General features: G+C 48.9%; 1 protein-coding gene across 1 annotated transcript; it reads left to right on the top strand.

Moving 5' to 3' along the window:
* Positions 1-1,744: 1,744 nt before the first annotated feature.
* Positions 1,745-15,056, top strand: FRMPD1 (FERM and PDZ domain containing 1; the record flags this gene model as incomplete). The annotated part of the gene is made up of 10 exons (XM_010087245.1): positions 1,745-1,840; positions 4,248-4,373; positions 5,499-5,618; positions 5,929-6,065; positions 7,301-7,427; positions 7,816-7,911; positions 9,194-9,376; positions 9,810-9,957; positions 10,658-11,458; positions 12,721-15,056. Coding segments are annotated over 10 exons (4,170 nt in total), but the record flags the coding sequence as incomplete, so codon positions are not given.
* Positions 15,057-15,742: the final 686 nt, after the last annotated feature.

Raw genomic sequence — 15,742 nt, 5'->3', positions numbered from 1 at the left:
TGAGGTCCCTTCCAACCCGGGTCATTCTAAGAGGGACCAAGGTTGTGAAATTTATAAGGTGTTGCACAGCAAATGCGACATCAGAGAGATCATCTTAGAAATGCCATTCTCAACCATGAGACTGTCATGATAAGTAGATAAACTCTTTAAATTGGAGGAACATGCTGGTCCAAGAATGTAAAAAAGATATGCTGAATGGGAAGTTCAAGGGTGGAGGAATAAACCTTCTCAGCACTGAGCAACAAGGAGAATAAGGCTGAAAGCAAGAAAGAAGGTGCAGATGAGCTTGGCTAAAGGAGTAAGGTGGAAGGAAAGGTGCAGCTTTAGACAGCCCTGAAAGGACAGAGACCAAGTTCTCAGACCCTTCTCGGAGCACCCAGTGGAGGTGCTTTTGCTATGGGAGTCATTGCCTTGTCTAATGCATTTGAGACCTATCTCCAGAAACTCTGGTGACGTCGTCTCCTGTTTGGGAAACCCCAGAGTCACAAATCTTAGGGGAATGCCACTGCTTGTTTAGCTGAATCCTACAGCCTTCCCGCAGTGTGCAAGATCTGTTCATGGTAGCATGAAAAGTTTGGGTAGCTCTTGAGTTGACATTATGACTGTTGCCAGTGGGAAACTGTCAGTGTGGTGGGGGTATCCTGGTTTCGTCTGAGACAGAGTTAACTCTTTTCACAGCAGCTAGTGAGAGGCTGTGTTTGGGTTTGTGCTGAGGAGAAGCTGATCACACACTGATGGTCAGAGCTGCTGCCAGGACAGTCAAGGACTTTCCACCTTCTCTGCTGTGCCCGTGTCTGCGGGGGCAGGAGAAGCTGGGAGGGAGCACAGCCCCAGTTAGTAGCCCAGGATTTGACCTCAGGTTTAGGACTGAGACCAAACTGGCCAATGGTCTATTCCACCCCATGCATGTCATGCCCAGGATATAGAGGAGGCTCTGTCCAGAAGAGCTCTCTCTTGCTCTAGGTCGCCCCACTCTCTCTCTCTCTGGGTTGTTTTCCTATCTCTTGGGCTTGCCTCACTCTCTTGGTCAGCTCTCGGTCTCTTGGATGCTTGGGCTGTTATCTGTTTTCTGTGATTGTGGTTTCAGGACTCTCCCTGCTCGGGGATTGTTAGCTGGGAACGGGCTGACCCTTGGTCATTGGGTGGTGAGCAGTGTCACTGTGTGTCACTCATTTGTATATTTGTATATATTACTGTTATTATTATTTTCAATTTTATTGTATTTTCATTATTAAGTTGTTCTTCTCTCAACCCATGGGTCTCTTTTCCCTCTACCCCTTTAATTCTCTCCTCCATCCCCAGGAGCAGGGAGGGTGACCAAGCAGCTGCATGGTGTTTGGCCAGCAGCCAGGTTAAAAACCATAACAGGGGTTTAGTGCTGCCTGGTGCCCAGTAATGGGAAGATGTCTTTTCCGACAGACATCGCTGCTTTTCTGGTAATGAGCGGGGAGGATGGCTCTCAGCTTTTCAGTATCTGCCAGATCCTCCTGTGCCATGAGGGAACGGAACAGTAGGTAAAGCTGAGCCATGTGCAGCTGTTGCACTGGCTGGAGTTTTATGGTAAAGGTCTTTCCCTTGTTCTGTGCCAGAAGCATAATCAGTGAAGAAACCTGGTGCCACATAGGAGGATTGCAAAAGCAGAGAAAGATCTTCATTTATACCAAGCTGTGCTGAGTCAGGCAGAGCACCCTGGTGCCCAGAGGCTTAACATCCAAGGATTAGTGCTGTTGCTTTTGTTCTGCAGGGGAATTCTCTTCTTTGTATGCCCAACGTTATCAAGGTATACTTGGAAAATGGACAGACGAAGGCTTTCAGGTTTGAGACAAGCACTACTGTGAAGGTAACGATTCTTGGTTGTCTTTGTCCCCACCCCTTGAATTCAATCCAGTAGCAAACGTGCATGCAGTGGAACTTGCAACTCTTGGTTGTATTGGCCAGCTAGTGGGAACTGGATTGCCAGCTGCTGCTGAGCATGCTGGATTTTCCATGCCCTTCCTGCAGAGGAGGCATTGCTTGGTTCACCTCTGTTTTCCTCTCAGCAACTGATTTTTACAGAATTTGCAGGAACTTGGTTATGAGACCACTACACCTTTGTGAAGTGTGATTGAAGTTGGGCAAGAGGACAGGTTGGTGGGGGGCTAGCAAATCAGCAGCTGTCTGCACAAACGTTGCTTTCCTCGTAAACCACATGGCAGAATACAGAGGTGTTTGTTTAATGTAGCAGTGACAATGTGTATCCCCGAGATGGAGCACAAGTGTCCTGGCCTGGGACCTGGAGAGTGGAGTCCAGGTTTGTATATCCTGTGAACTCAGCAAGTGCAGTTGTGTGGTTCTCACTTAAAGTTCCTGGCTGTGTTCCAGCCTCATTTCTGCACTGGTGAAAATGTTTCCCCATGGAGACATGAAAACTGAGATGGAAACTCCTTGAGATGGGAAAGCAGTGCCACATCCCTAAGACCACTTGTGCATGGAGGCATTACAGACAAGTTACCATCATTCTCTTCAAAGTACGAGGTGCTGCTCTCCAAAGCCAGTAATGTAGCACTTTCCATGATTTCTGTGTTTAGACATAGGCTTACAAACTTTAAGTTTTTCTAGCCTGATCTTCAGACTTACTCAGTGTTTATGTTGGAGTTAACAAGATCTGCCTGTACACAGTGGTCGGAGGCCATAATTTATTTAAAGGATATGTGATGTCCTGCAGCAGTGCAGTTACTGTGGAAAAGATGCACGATGGACATACATTCTGGAGTTATCAGGCTGAAAGAATATTAAGGGGAAAAGCAAGGAGATTTTATTTGTAGTGCACTGAAAACTTTCCTCAAAAAGGAGTTTATTGTCTAGTTCATCTAAACTTCACAAAACTGTTACGGTTTCTCATGGCAGTAAGTCTCTGCAAGTCTCGTGACTTGCAGGGCAGAGAAAAAGAAAATAATGAAATAAAGCAAAGAGGTGGTAAGGAAAGGGGAGATGAGTTGTAACAAGAGGTTTGAATGCCCACCTGCAAGGGATTAATTTACAAAAGGTAGATTACCTTGTCATGTTTGACCTGATTTGCTCACCTCTGACCTAGAACGAATTTTTCTCTACTGGAGTTGAGTGCAACCCTCAGCAGTGTCCTCACAGAAACACTCAAATGGGTAAAATGCTTCCTAGGTAAGGTGTTTTCAAAAGTTCCTCTGCTCTTTGAGAGATCCTTGCTTAAAACTGAGATGAATCAAACATTTATACTTACATCAAGAGGCCTGAGTAAGTCAAAGGGGTTGTCTTTCAATTTGTACTCAGTCAAGCCTCATATAATGTTTTCTATTTGCCAAAAATAAACCTAGTTATTTCCATGAAATTTAGTATTCCAACAGAATTCTCCATACAACTGAAGACCAGTTTAAATCAAATTTTGTAAGATTTTTACAATTATGCTCTCAAATTCTTGTTTATTGGTGGGGAGCAGTGTTTTCCACCATTTCTTTGTAGTTTCTTCAAAGAGTGTCATAGTTCTAGAAAGCTAGAATGGTTAACGGCAAACATTTGGATCAAGTGCAACAGAAAGTGCTCAACACCAACCACCAAACTAAAAAATGTAAGGGCAAAACTTTCAGCATAAAGCAGCCCAGGGCATGCAACTCTAGGAAATGGATTTGATGCCTATTACACCTTGAGGCTTGAGTCTTACTGCACTCTTACCACAGCATGCTGCACTTTCACCACCTTGTGCTCCTGGTACGTGTTGTCCTCCCTTTGTCTGTGCTTCCCCTGCAGTTCCATTGGCTGCCTGCCTCACCAGCTGGCTGGCATCTGTGGTCATGGGCAGCTCTGACCACCACCCGGCTGACCACCTGGCTGGCATGTTCTTTTGCTACTCAGACGTCCTGTGCTGGGGTAGCACAGCACCTAACTGCCAGCCTTGTGTTTGGCATCCCAAAGAGGTTGCCATCTCTCATACCTCCACTTCTGATGAACTTGCAGGCTTCCACTAACCTTGAGACCTCTGCGGTTTGTCTATTTTTAGAGTATGTCAGGTAGGCACTGGTTTCCTGTGAAACGGCACTGAAAACTTCTCTCTGTGTTGCAGCACCAAGCATGCTCTTACCTGCAGAGAATTTTGTATCTGGCCACTGCCTTTGCAGTGCTGTCCCCTGCAGCTGCCAGCGGCAGGCTAGAGTCGTCCGCGTTCACATGGCGTGATAGCAGCGCTCAGCAGCTGTGCCTAGCTACTGTCTGACCATCCATGTTCCCTCCTTTTCCAGGACATTGTTCTCACCCTGAAGGAGAAGCTCTCCATCCGGAGCATCGCACACTTTGCCCTGGCTCTGGAGGAGCAGTACAATGTGGCCAAGATTCACCTCCTGCATGAGGAGGAGCTCATCGAGCAGGTGAGAGCCCCTCACACGACCCCACAGCCACGCTGGAGAAGGCACCAGCACCCGTGGGTGGTGGCCAGCACAGAGCTCAGCTCTGCAGGTGCCACACGAGGGAGTGAGCTCAACCCCATCTCCAGAAGCACTGTCCTCTTGTCTCTGCCTGTTGCACGTGCTACCACTGCTTTAACCAGAGTCCCTGGAGACGTGGCACTCTCAGAAGTGCCTGACTCCATTTAGAGAGCCAAGTGAGCAATGCCCACAGGCTGGTGTTGCGTGGGCTGTGCAGAGAAAGCAGGGGTGAGCGAGCTCTGTGCACCTGTCGAACAGGCTCATCTACAGAGGACTGTTCAGGACAGTCTTAAAATAGCTGCATACCCAGCTGTGGACAGTTCCCTAGGCAGTCAGAGAGTTAACCCAGCCAGGTTAAATTAATTTGTTTAAATTCTAAATCAGAAGTTTGTGTCCTGCAAGCATGAGGTTATCTCTGTTAGTAATTCTGTTGCTCTGCGAGTAATTCTGGGCTAATCTAATCTTTGAGAACATCCCTGCCTGGGAGTCTCATCTCTTTGTTGGCTGGTGATCCACTGTGATGGAGAGACATTCGGTAGCTAGCGCTGTGCAACCACTGAGCATGTGTGCCTGAGAATTTCTGCTTTGTCTCAATTGGTGGGCCTGTATGGGATTTGCCCAGAATAACACATGCTAATGTATAACCCAGGGGTCAACGTTGTACTGACATTATGATGATTTTCCCAGTGTCTGTTTAGGGCTGCTGTATCTCATGACTGAACTTAAAAGCAGAGAAGTTTACCTCTTCCTCTGTCATTATTGTGTAGCCTTGAAGCCTCTGTCCTGGCTCTACTGCAAGTATGTGAGATCAGTGCATATTTAATGAAGTTTTGCTGTCGAAGGACTTCCAAGCAACCACAGGGAGAAGCAAAAAAACAGAAGAATCAAAGATAAATTACAGACACAAGCAATGTCTCCTTATATTTGCTAAGGAGGATGGCTAATCTGTAGCCATCCCCCTTGCCAGTAGCTTTAAATTTTTTCAATGGGTTCAAACAAGTTCATACTATGCATTTATGAAGGGAAGGACTACAGCAGTAGTGGCATGATGCTGTTTGTCTGTTGCAGGTGGTCCAAAAAAGAGAATCTCACGATTACCGGTGCCTCTTCAGAGTTTGCTTTGTCCCAAAGGATCCCTTAGACCTGCTGCAGGAAGACCCAGTTGCTTTTGAATATCTCTACCTGCAGGTGAAATTGAGGCATTCCATGCTTCAGGATCTTTTCTCACACAATTCTCATTTCTGCTTTAAACCAAAGCGTACTTCAGGCCAGTTCAGTTATATGAATGTGAAATGCAGAGCACTTAAGAACAGATCATTTGGATTAAATTTGCCCTAAATTCTTAAATCAATTTATATGCTTGGCTTTTTAACAGAATGAGATTGAAATGAGCTGCGTAGCTTCCTTTATTTGGTGCACGGTAGTCATATCAGAGGTCTTATAAGACCTGGCTTCCTGAGCTCCCATCATCATATTAACTAAGCTCTGTTTGTTCCAGAGCTGCAGCGATGTGCTTCAGGAAAGATTTGCTGTGGAAATGAAATGCAGTGTGGCATTACGTCTGGCTGCTCTGCACATACAGGAGAGGATCTATGCTTGTGCTCAGGCACAGAAAGTATCCTTGAAATACATTGAGTAAGTTCCAAAAGTTCTGTGTTATCTTGTGACTAAGCCTGGCAAAAGAAGGAGCCAACTAAAAGTGGCATCAGCTCTATGTTTGCCCAGTGTTTAGCTCTGGATAGAAGACTGTCTCTGACCCAAAGACACTGCAGTCACTTAGTTGTGCCAGTCATTTTAGGGCAAGGTGGCTTCATGAGCCTCCCTGTCTTTAACCAGCTGAGCTGGTTGAATAATACAGACAGCGTAATGTCTGGGTATGTCCCTATGCAAAGGGAGGTTCTGATCTGTAGCTGGAGCAGAAACATGAAACTGCAACTCTTTCACATAGTTATGGTTACCCAGGCTGCTCCTGCCAGTATACTAAGATGTGCACTCGGTAGTTGAGGGAGAATCATCACCAACTTTGCACAGCCAGTACTTCACATCTCTTCATCCACCAGGACTATCTCAAAAATATCTAATTTCAGTATAAGTGATAGGTCCTGTGAAGTAATGGGATCTGGAAAAAAATTGTGAAAAATGCTTTCACAAGCAGCAGGTGTGCTGTGCTGTGTGTCAGTGCTGTTGGACCATGCTTGCCCTAAAGAACAACCCTGCTTTAAGAGCTTGTGGTAAGCCAGTCATTGAATAACAGACATCTGTGTGGTAACTGCACCCCTGAGCCTCCCTCAATGTCCACGCAAGCACTACTGACGCCTTGCACAGAGACAGACGTACCCAGCCATGTGCAGTTAGTGGAGAGTGAGAAGTGACTACAGACAACTGCAGCATTCTTAGTTCCTGGATATTTAATAAACTCTTCAGCAGAACAGATGGCCCACATTTTTTGGTCTAGGGAACTGGAGATGTTAAGCTGTAATGATCTTGTAACCAAAGTAAAGTGAATGTAAAGACAGAATCTTCATCCTCTGGGTGGCAAGAACAGATTGGGACCATTGTGCTGACTAGACTTGTAGATTGTCTCCTCTGTAACCATGTGGAAACAGGCATTCTGCATGAAAGCATGTATTCCTCCAACTCCCATCTCGTGACCCAGCAGCAGAGGCACATAGAGGTGAACTTGAGTGGGGCAGTCACGTTGCATGAGTTGTCAGGACATGCTAGAGCACCCTGAGGCTCAGAGCGTCCTGGACTGGTGTGGTGCCTTTGCCCTTCTCTGCCCCTGGCCAGCTGCCCTTCTGCACATTCCAGTGTTGCTGGGGGACAGCATAGTTGGGACCTGCTTTGTTCTCTTCCTGTCTTTCTGGCAGGAGGGACTGGGGAATCGAAAACTTCATCTCGCCAACCTTGCTTCGAAACATGAGAGGGAAGGACATCAAGAAAGCCATCAGCTACCACATGAAGCGGAACCAGGTGCTGCTGGACCCTCGGCAGAAGGTAGTGTGCATCCCCAGGTTCAAGGTGCCTCTGAGGATGGCAGCAGCATCTCTCGGGGCCAAAGAGGCAATATCTTTCCTCTGTGAGTCTCCTCTTTGTGGGACCGCTTGTAGCTTTTCTTCTGTCTTTTCCTCCTGTAACTTCCGCTGCTGCACATGCACTCTAATTCCCCTGCACAGCGTGTTCTGTCGCAGTTTGCTTGCGGGGCTGCCAGATGGCAAACGTGGCAATGTGGGACGGTCCTGTACAGATCTATTGCCTATCCAGACCACGTGTTGGTCAAGTACTAAGTCCTGTATGAAAAGAACATCTTTTAGCCCACAGGCTACCTGGCAAACCATATGTGTATCCTGTTTCTAAACAGTATTTCTTCTTTTGCAAAAAAAAGCATATGCTTGCAGCAGTCCAAGTGCGCCTGAGCTACCTGCAGATACTGGGAGACCTAAAGATGTACAATGGGAGGATCTTCAATGCCACCCTGATGGTATGAGTGCTGTTTTTTCATGTCATTGGGTTTTGGCATACTGTCTTATTGCCTTGCTTTGTGCATCTCTTATGGCAGTGTATCTGGTCAATAACTTTAAAGACAGAGCACAAGAAGCAGTTTTAATCCTTTTTCTTCACCAGTGGGTATGTCATGGGATCATGTCTTAAGCAAATCAAACCCAATAGGGTTTGTAGAATGTAGAAATGTTTAAATATGTTTCTAAATGGATTGTTGACGTGATACTAACAACCTCTTACTGAGTCTGCTCCCCTGTCTTTGCTTTGATGCTCATAGAAAATGCAACATTAGCTCTGGTGATGCTGTTTTAGCTGGCTCCAGTCACACCACTTTTCCTTGTCCTAGGACATCATGATAAATATTGGAAGGGGACTCTGCTAGGGTAACTCTGCATAGTTCCATTCTAGTGAATAACATAGCGCCCTACACAATCATGATGCATATTTTTTCTAATTGAAAGTTGTGACTCTTGCTCTTCAGATAAGCTCTGTCTATATTCTGAATGTCACAAAGTATGTAAGAGATCTCGGGAGGTTTCAAAACCTCTTGAAAATATATTTGCCACACTTAAAACTTACTGTAAAAAAGAATGCTGCTTTTTTCACAAGAGGTTTCTTAGTTGTGGGTTTTTGTTTTTGTTTTTTTTTTTTTGCCTGTCCCCCCTTGGATCTGTACTGAACTGCTGATTACAAGTTGCTTTGTACAGAAAGATGAGCCGTGTAGGTAGGGCTGTACCGGAGAAGGACCTTACTAATGGGTTGCAGTAATGCCTAGGTTTACGCTTGTGTGCAAATTGAAATATTTCTGTCAAATCATGTGGACATTAATTAATTTTTTTTAAGTATCTGATCCTAACAGAAAGTGTTGACATCTCTTCCAAAACCAAAAATGCCTTCCTGAAGTTTCCAGACAGCTGCAGTAGGTCTCGCTAGGTCCATCTGGCACAGCCTGCCAGGTGACACTCCAATAGCAACCTGCTGCTGACCAGCTCTTTGGATCTGCTGGATGGCTCGTGCATTTCTGAGGCCACCTGCCTCAGGGGCACAGGGAAACTGGTGGTCCCCAAGCCAGAGAAGAGAATGGCCAGGAGCAGGTGACCTGACAGCCTGTAAGTAGTGAGGGGCTCTCTTCGCCCAGTTGTAAAGAGAGTCCAGTGTTAAAAGGTACCACACAAGATCGCACGGCTCAGGAGTCCCTGCCCAGCACAGGTGAATGGGTTCCTGCTCAGATTTTGGCTACAGATTTAACCTCTCCCCTGCAGCTACAGGACAGAGAATCGTACGTTGCCTTGCTGGTGGGTGCCAAGTACGGGGTGAGCCAGATTATCAATAATAAGCTCAACATCATAACAAGCCTGGCAGAGTTTGCAAACATCAGCAGGGTGGAGCTTGAAGAGGAGTCTGAAAAAGTGAGCATGGTGAAAATCTACCTGCAGGATCTGAAGGTAAGTAGTGCTTTCATGATGGCCAGTGTGTGGCTGTGTCCAGGCTAGAGAACAAAGGGGTAGTCATTCACACCATCTATTCTTTTTGAAATCTGACATTTAGCTGATGGTGTCACCAGTGCAAAAGGCTTAGAACAGACTCAGAAGGGAAAGCTCGTAGGAAGAATACGAAATGACTGAAGAAAGTGATTCTTCCTGCTGTCCTCCATCAGTGAGACATATAAAAGAAACAAAATGCAAGGAAAAAAACCCATTTCTCTTCTTTCTCTGTGCCTCATGCAGAAATAAATTGCTCTGCAATGCCGGCAGCATGGGAGAGAGGGAATGTCTTTTCAGTGTGCAAGTGTGTTCCTGGAGGTCATGGTAAAAGCAGTATTTGTCTGTTCTAACATTTTTCACTGTTTTCTCCCCCACTTGCCCCTCCCAAAAAAAGCTGCTGACTCTGCTGCTTGAATCAAACAGCGCAAAGGATCTTGTCTGCCTCATCACTGGCTATTACAGACTGTTCGTGGATGCAAATGTCTCCATATTTACCTGGGGAGAGAAAAAACAGCAACCACACCGTGTCTCAGCTGAAGAAGGTTTAAAAAAAAAGCCAGCCATTTTTTTTTGCCAAAGGATGGGGACAAAGTGGGTGGATCCTCCAGCATTAGAGGTGTTGCTCCCCCTGGGAATAGCATCATGCTAGAACAGTAGCCCAGGTGTGTGCAGTGGCATATGGAAATTATTAAGACTGTCGGCCTTGGTGCAGGCAGTGCCAGGTTTCCATCAACCCCAGATGTGTCAGGTGGGGGAAGACCAGCAGTAATTGTCAGCTATTCCGAGGTGAAGGCTATAAGTGCTTGTTGTCAAAATGGCAAACCTGTCACTGAGAGCTTGGGCTCTTTTACCAGCCTCCCGAACGACCTCCCCTCTGCTGGCATCCCTCGGCCAGGAGAGAGAGGCTCTGTTTGCCATGTCATCCTGTCCCTCATCAGGATAATACCGGGCTCACAGGGGCTCCACGCTGGAGCTGTAGGCAGTGAGTTAGCCAGCTGCTGTTCTGCAGCTCCCTCCAGTACTGCTCTGCAGTAACACCAGCACAAGTGGGCAGGAGGGACCAAGCCTTCACAGACAGGTTGTGGCCTTGCAGGTCACATTGTGTTGTCATGTTTTCTGATGAGTGAGGGCAGAGGTGTCTGGGCTCTGAGTCCCTCCTGTGCAGACGAGTTAATAGCCCGTGTGTGGCTGTTCCTCCTTGCCACCACAAAGGACAGGCTGATCGATGTGTTTAAATCCTAGGGTATGAATCTCGAACCTGCAGTGACTCTGAAGACTCCTGGGATTCCTCCTCAGAGCAGTGCTCAGATGCTCCTGGGGCAGACAGCGGCGCCCATCCTGTGTGTAGTGCAGAGGAGGTGGGTGAGGTCCACGGCCCACAGAAGGACAGTGCAAAGCCCCACGCCAGAGGGAGTGACCAACACAACAGGGGTGACAATGCAACAGACAGCGCATCCGAGGCTTCGGATTCAGCCAACATCGAGAGCCGAGGGTTTAAGACAAGTGGCTCCAGTGACTCTGTGGATGCGCTGGAGGAAGATGGGTTGGAAGCATGCTCTTCCTCCAGGCCGGAGTTCTTACACTTCTACACACCAACAGTGCAGGAGATGAGCAGCTCAGAGAAGAGCTTCTTCCCCATTCATGCTGTGGGAGGTTCCAGCCGGGCAGAAACCAGAGACTACTTCGGCTTCTTGCAAGTACGACATGCAGAGGAGCCAGGGTGTGAAGACAGCCCCTGTGAGCAGAGAGGGGAGGACACTGTGGTGGACACCAGGCTGTCTGAGGGAAATGCCATGGGCTATTACAGCCTGTGCTGCAGCATATCCCCTGCAGGCAGAGTGGAGAGGAGCAACACCACTTGCAGCCCACAAAGAAGCCCTTGCAAAGATAGGTCTGCCCAGCAAGAGGCACCATGCAGAGCAGAGTGGACGGCAGAGGCGAGTGACCCCATTCTGGAGCCGCCCCCAGGCTTTGGTGACACGAGCTCTGAGGAGGAGTTCTATGATGCTGCAGACAGGCTCAGCCCTCCAGATGCCCTGGCAGGTAAACCCTCGCCCACTTGCTGCATGTCACCTTCCTTCCACCCCAAGGGCTAGCGTGTTGCTTGTTTCCCATGTCAGTATTCCTGGAGGGATCATCTTTCCGCTCATTGTAGTTTTCCCAAGATTTTTGAAGGATCTTTGAACATCCATTTCTTGTAAGCCACTCTTCAGCAGAAATACAGTGGGTGCGCACACAGGGATCAGAGCTGCAGCTTTGCATGGAGACCTGTCATCGTGTGCAAGCATTGTATCCCAGAAAAAGTAAGTTTTCAAATTAGATTGGCATTCTGGGAAGTTCACAGGTTTCTGCAGGAATTCCAGAATACTGATGTATGGCTCTGCCTGATCCTGAAGCCACCATGCTGTAGTTCTGTGCATCCTTCTGTGTAGGCTGAATCTTCAGCGCTGAAAAGAGTGAGGAGTCCTAGAAACAGAACGCAGGAAAGGTATGTCTCTTTGCACAGACAAGGAACTTTATCACAAATATTCCCATTATTGGGCAGTACCTTTGCTCTGCTATCCTCCTTCAAGCTGAGGAGAGCTAAAAGCTGTAAAACATTATTGTTCTGTGCACTCCCAAGATCAAAACCAATTTTTGGGCCAGGGGCATGCTATGTAACTGGGTCAAGGAGTCCTGTGGCTGAGCAGCTCCCTGGTAGCTGTATTTTCTCAGAAGGGAGAGGATTCTTGTTTCTGAATTAATAATCTTTTTCAACAATAACTGAACTTCTTAAGAATTTGTTTTGTGTAGTTAAAACAATTTTTTTCATGGTAACAGTACTGTGTTCAGGCACAAATTTGTAATCTCTGGAAATTTTTATCATCTAAATATCCAGGTTGGGAATTTCGATTAATGTTTCTGTTCAATGTTAATAAATCTACAGCTGTAGGCAGTGCTCTCTGTAGCTGCTGCTAGGATCACCAAATTTAACTTAAAATTACAGCTGTACCTGCAGCCAGAGCAGGTTACTCCAGTAAACAAGGGGAGGGACTATCCAGAGCCCCTCATCACTAATCCTGGAATTCAGTCTTTGTAGCCACAGGCCCAGACTCTTTATTTTTCCTTACAGCTTATTCCAAGTAGGTGCTGGATCATAACATAAGAGACAGTTTCCTTTAGCACTTGGGAGCCAGGCTTTGCTGATGAACATTTATGTCTGGGATTGCAGGACCGGTGTTAGGAGCTTTTTGGCTCACTGCAAAGATGCATGGACATTCTGTGCCTGGGGCTATTTCCTGACTTGGTTGTTCTTTTCCTGCCAGCAGGCTACAGTGTGACATCCTGGGAGGGGACAGAAAACTCCTCCTGCATCCTCCAGAAACCAAGGTGTTACAGCTTGGGGGAAAACCCAATGGCAAGGCAGACAGCAAGGGACAAGCACAGGAAGGAGAAGGAGCTGACGTACACCAAGAGCCTGAGGAAGAGGAGATCTTTCCTTAACACCGACTACACCTCACAGGTCACTTTCCCCTTGGCTTTGCCGGGATCTCTGTGGAGCTCCGGCTCTTGGCCCCCGCACCCTCCACTCCTTCCACAGCCCCCTGCTCCCTCCTCGGAGGACATGGAGAAGGACACAGAGCTGGGACTGCCTGCTGTCACCCCGGCCCAGAGAGGCACTCCCAGCACAAACCCGTCCTCTGACCTGATGGAAATGGAGCCTGACACCATGGAAACAAAATCCGTGACTGAGCTGCTGGTTTCCTCCATTTCGGCTGTTCGCCTGCAGGGTGACCAGCACAGGGAGGAGAGCACGGACGCTGCTGTATGCATGTATGGCAGCCTCCAACCTGCATGTGCTGAACATCCACCTTTCCCACCCCTGGAGGAAGCTGTGCCCCTTCCTGGGGGACAAAGCAGAGCTGCCCAGGAAAGCTCCTCCATGAAGACAAATACAAGGTGGCCAGGTGAGGAGAGCGGTGTGGCCCCTCACAGCGGGCTGGCCCCAGTGGGACGGGAGGAGGCAGGTGAGGGGATGGCAGCCCAGCAGAAGGCAGGTGAAGTGCCCCCATTCCTGGGCCAAGAAGTGACCTGCCCCATTAACGAACACATGCTGCCACCACCAGCTCATGGCCCCGGGGTGGCCTCTCCCCAGGAGGTGGGCCAGGACCAGGAACTGCTCCCCACTGCTGGGAGGCAAGCCACGTCCGAGGAGCCTGTCCCAGCGCCCTGTGAAGGAAGGAAAGCTCATCACGATGGCTCTGCCAAAAACAGTGACAGTGCCTTGTCACAGGCAAAGAACAGACACAGGATCAACAAGGAGGCCTTACGGAAAGTGCACAATAAAATCCATGTGGGTTTTCCAGATGCAGCTCAGCTCTTAACAGATTGCAGCAGCACTTCAGGGGTTATAACTCGCCTCTCCTGGCTCTCGTTTGGGGTTAGGACAGACCTCTCATCACCTAGCCTATCTCAGGAAAGAGCAGACACCCCACTAGAGCTTTTGGCCTCTCAGAAGACCAGTGAGTGCCTGGGCGCTGATGCTGTCAGAAGGGAGAAGCCAACATCTCCAGCTGGACCACCCTTGGAGAAAGAGTTGGTAAGCAGACAGGATGAAGGAGAGCCCAGAAAAGACACAGAAAATGTGGCTCACAAACATCTGTGGCCAGTTCAGACTCCTCTTCCTAGAGAACAGGCTGATGAGGTGGGGAAAGACTCTCCTCTGAGTCCATCGCCAGGACTTTCTATCTCCTCAGGCCCAATTCCCTTGGGCTCCTTGGGGAAAAGAGCAGGAGATCACAGGGCTTCAAAACACTCATTCCTCTGCTTTAACTGCAAGAAGGATGAGCAGACACCTTCTAACCCCATCGTGACCAGGTCTTTGAGTTTTTCCAGAATGGAGAAGATACCTCCACCACAGCTTGGGATGGATAAGTGCAGCTGCCAGCTGTCCTACATCAGCTGCTTCCACAGGCCTGATGACAAGGGGGAGCATGAAACCACCATCCCCACGTGCAGCACATTTCTGGGGCCCCTCACCACCCCGCCATCCAGTAGCCGTAGTCTTCCTGGGACCCCTGTGAGCAGCTACCCAGTCTCCATGGCTAGGGACACAGCATGGTGGGACCCTCATGTCCAAGCCCTTAGCCAGCTGAAGGACCAGGCATGGATGAGCCCTGCAGATTTCTCTCGCTTTCTAGCCTACACCACAGAGCTTCAGGAGGTTGTGGGGAAGCTCTCCGAGAACCAGGCAACCCACCTGCAAGATCAATGTGCAGAGCAGGGTGCCGAGAGAAAGGGTGTCCTTGTCTCAGTCTCACGGGATCTGCTCTCTAGCTGCCAGGAGCTCCTAAAAACAGAGCAGCCCCTCAGAGAGCTGCAGGGTGCACTGAGGGTGACATTTGACCACCTAGTCCAGCTGGCAGTGGCCTGCTTCCAGGTGACGCACTGTCAGATGTGCAGGCAGAGGCAGCAGGAGCTCGGGGCTGCGCTTGCGGACGTGGTGGGCACCTACCACCAGCTTGTGCAGGCTGTTCACCAGCAGCTGTGCAGACAGGGCTGCCCAGATCTGGGGGCCAAGCTCCTGGCCCGTCACCACACAGCCCTTACAGCTGCCATGTTTTGCCTCCTGCAGCAGGTCAGGGTGCCCCCGCTGTTGTGACGGGGCTGTCTGGTGGCACACGGCTGCGCTGGGTGGGGAAGACCCCAGCCGCGTTGTCTCTGTCCCTACCAGGCTCTCTCGCATAGGATGTTTAGTCCCACAGCTCAAGAACAGTCATGAAAGGATGTGTCCGTGTGTGCTGGCTTAGCTCTCCACAAGAGCCACCCTGTGCAGGGGGTAGCCATGGGCCAGGATGTGCCCCCTCCAGCCTCGCTTTGTGTAATTTTGCAAACACAATCTGTATGTAATATGCCCGTGGCTTATGCATCTTGCCTGGGGCTTGTCCCTTGCCTCCCAAAGGCCTCACAAGGGCCAGTCTGAGGGTGTTGTCTGAGCCTTCGTCTGTCGCCTGTGGAGAACAATGACGGGAACGGTGTGCCCTGCCCTCCCTCCTGCTCCTCCTCTCCAGGCAGATGCTGAAGGGGAGCAATGTCAAATCCCACCCTGGCCCAACGTGAAGGAACCCAGGCTGCTCTTTGTCCACCTCTGGTGGCTGAGGATGTGTGTGACTTGCACTGGAGCCCTCTTTGGGACACAGCTATGCTACATTTAACTGCTTTTCCTGGTAAGGGGAGAAGAGAGGGTTGTCCCAGGCGTGGGGGATACCACCCTATGCTGGCCTTCTATAATGGTTTCTGTGTGTCAGCCAGCTCTTCTGCTTCTGTTTGCTGATGCTTGAGAAAGTC

This window comes from Pterocles gutturalis, unplaced genomic scaffold (assembly GCF_000699245.1).
Source record: "Pterocles gutturalis isolate BGI_N339 unplaced genomic scaffold, ASM69924v1 scaffold1791, whole genome shotgun sequence".
NCBI lineage: Eukaryota > Metazoa > Chordata > Aves > Pterocliformes > Pteroclidae > Pterocles > Pterocles gutturalis.
Note: the sequence above shows the minus strand (reverse complement) of the source record. Positions and strands in the feature narration are given on the sequence as shown.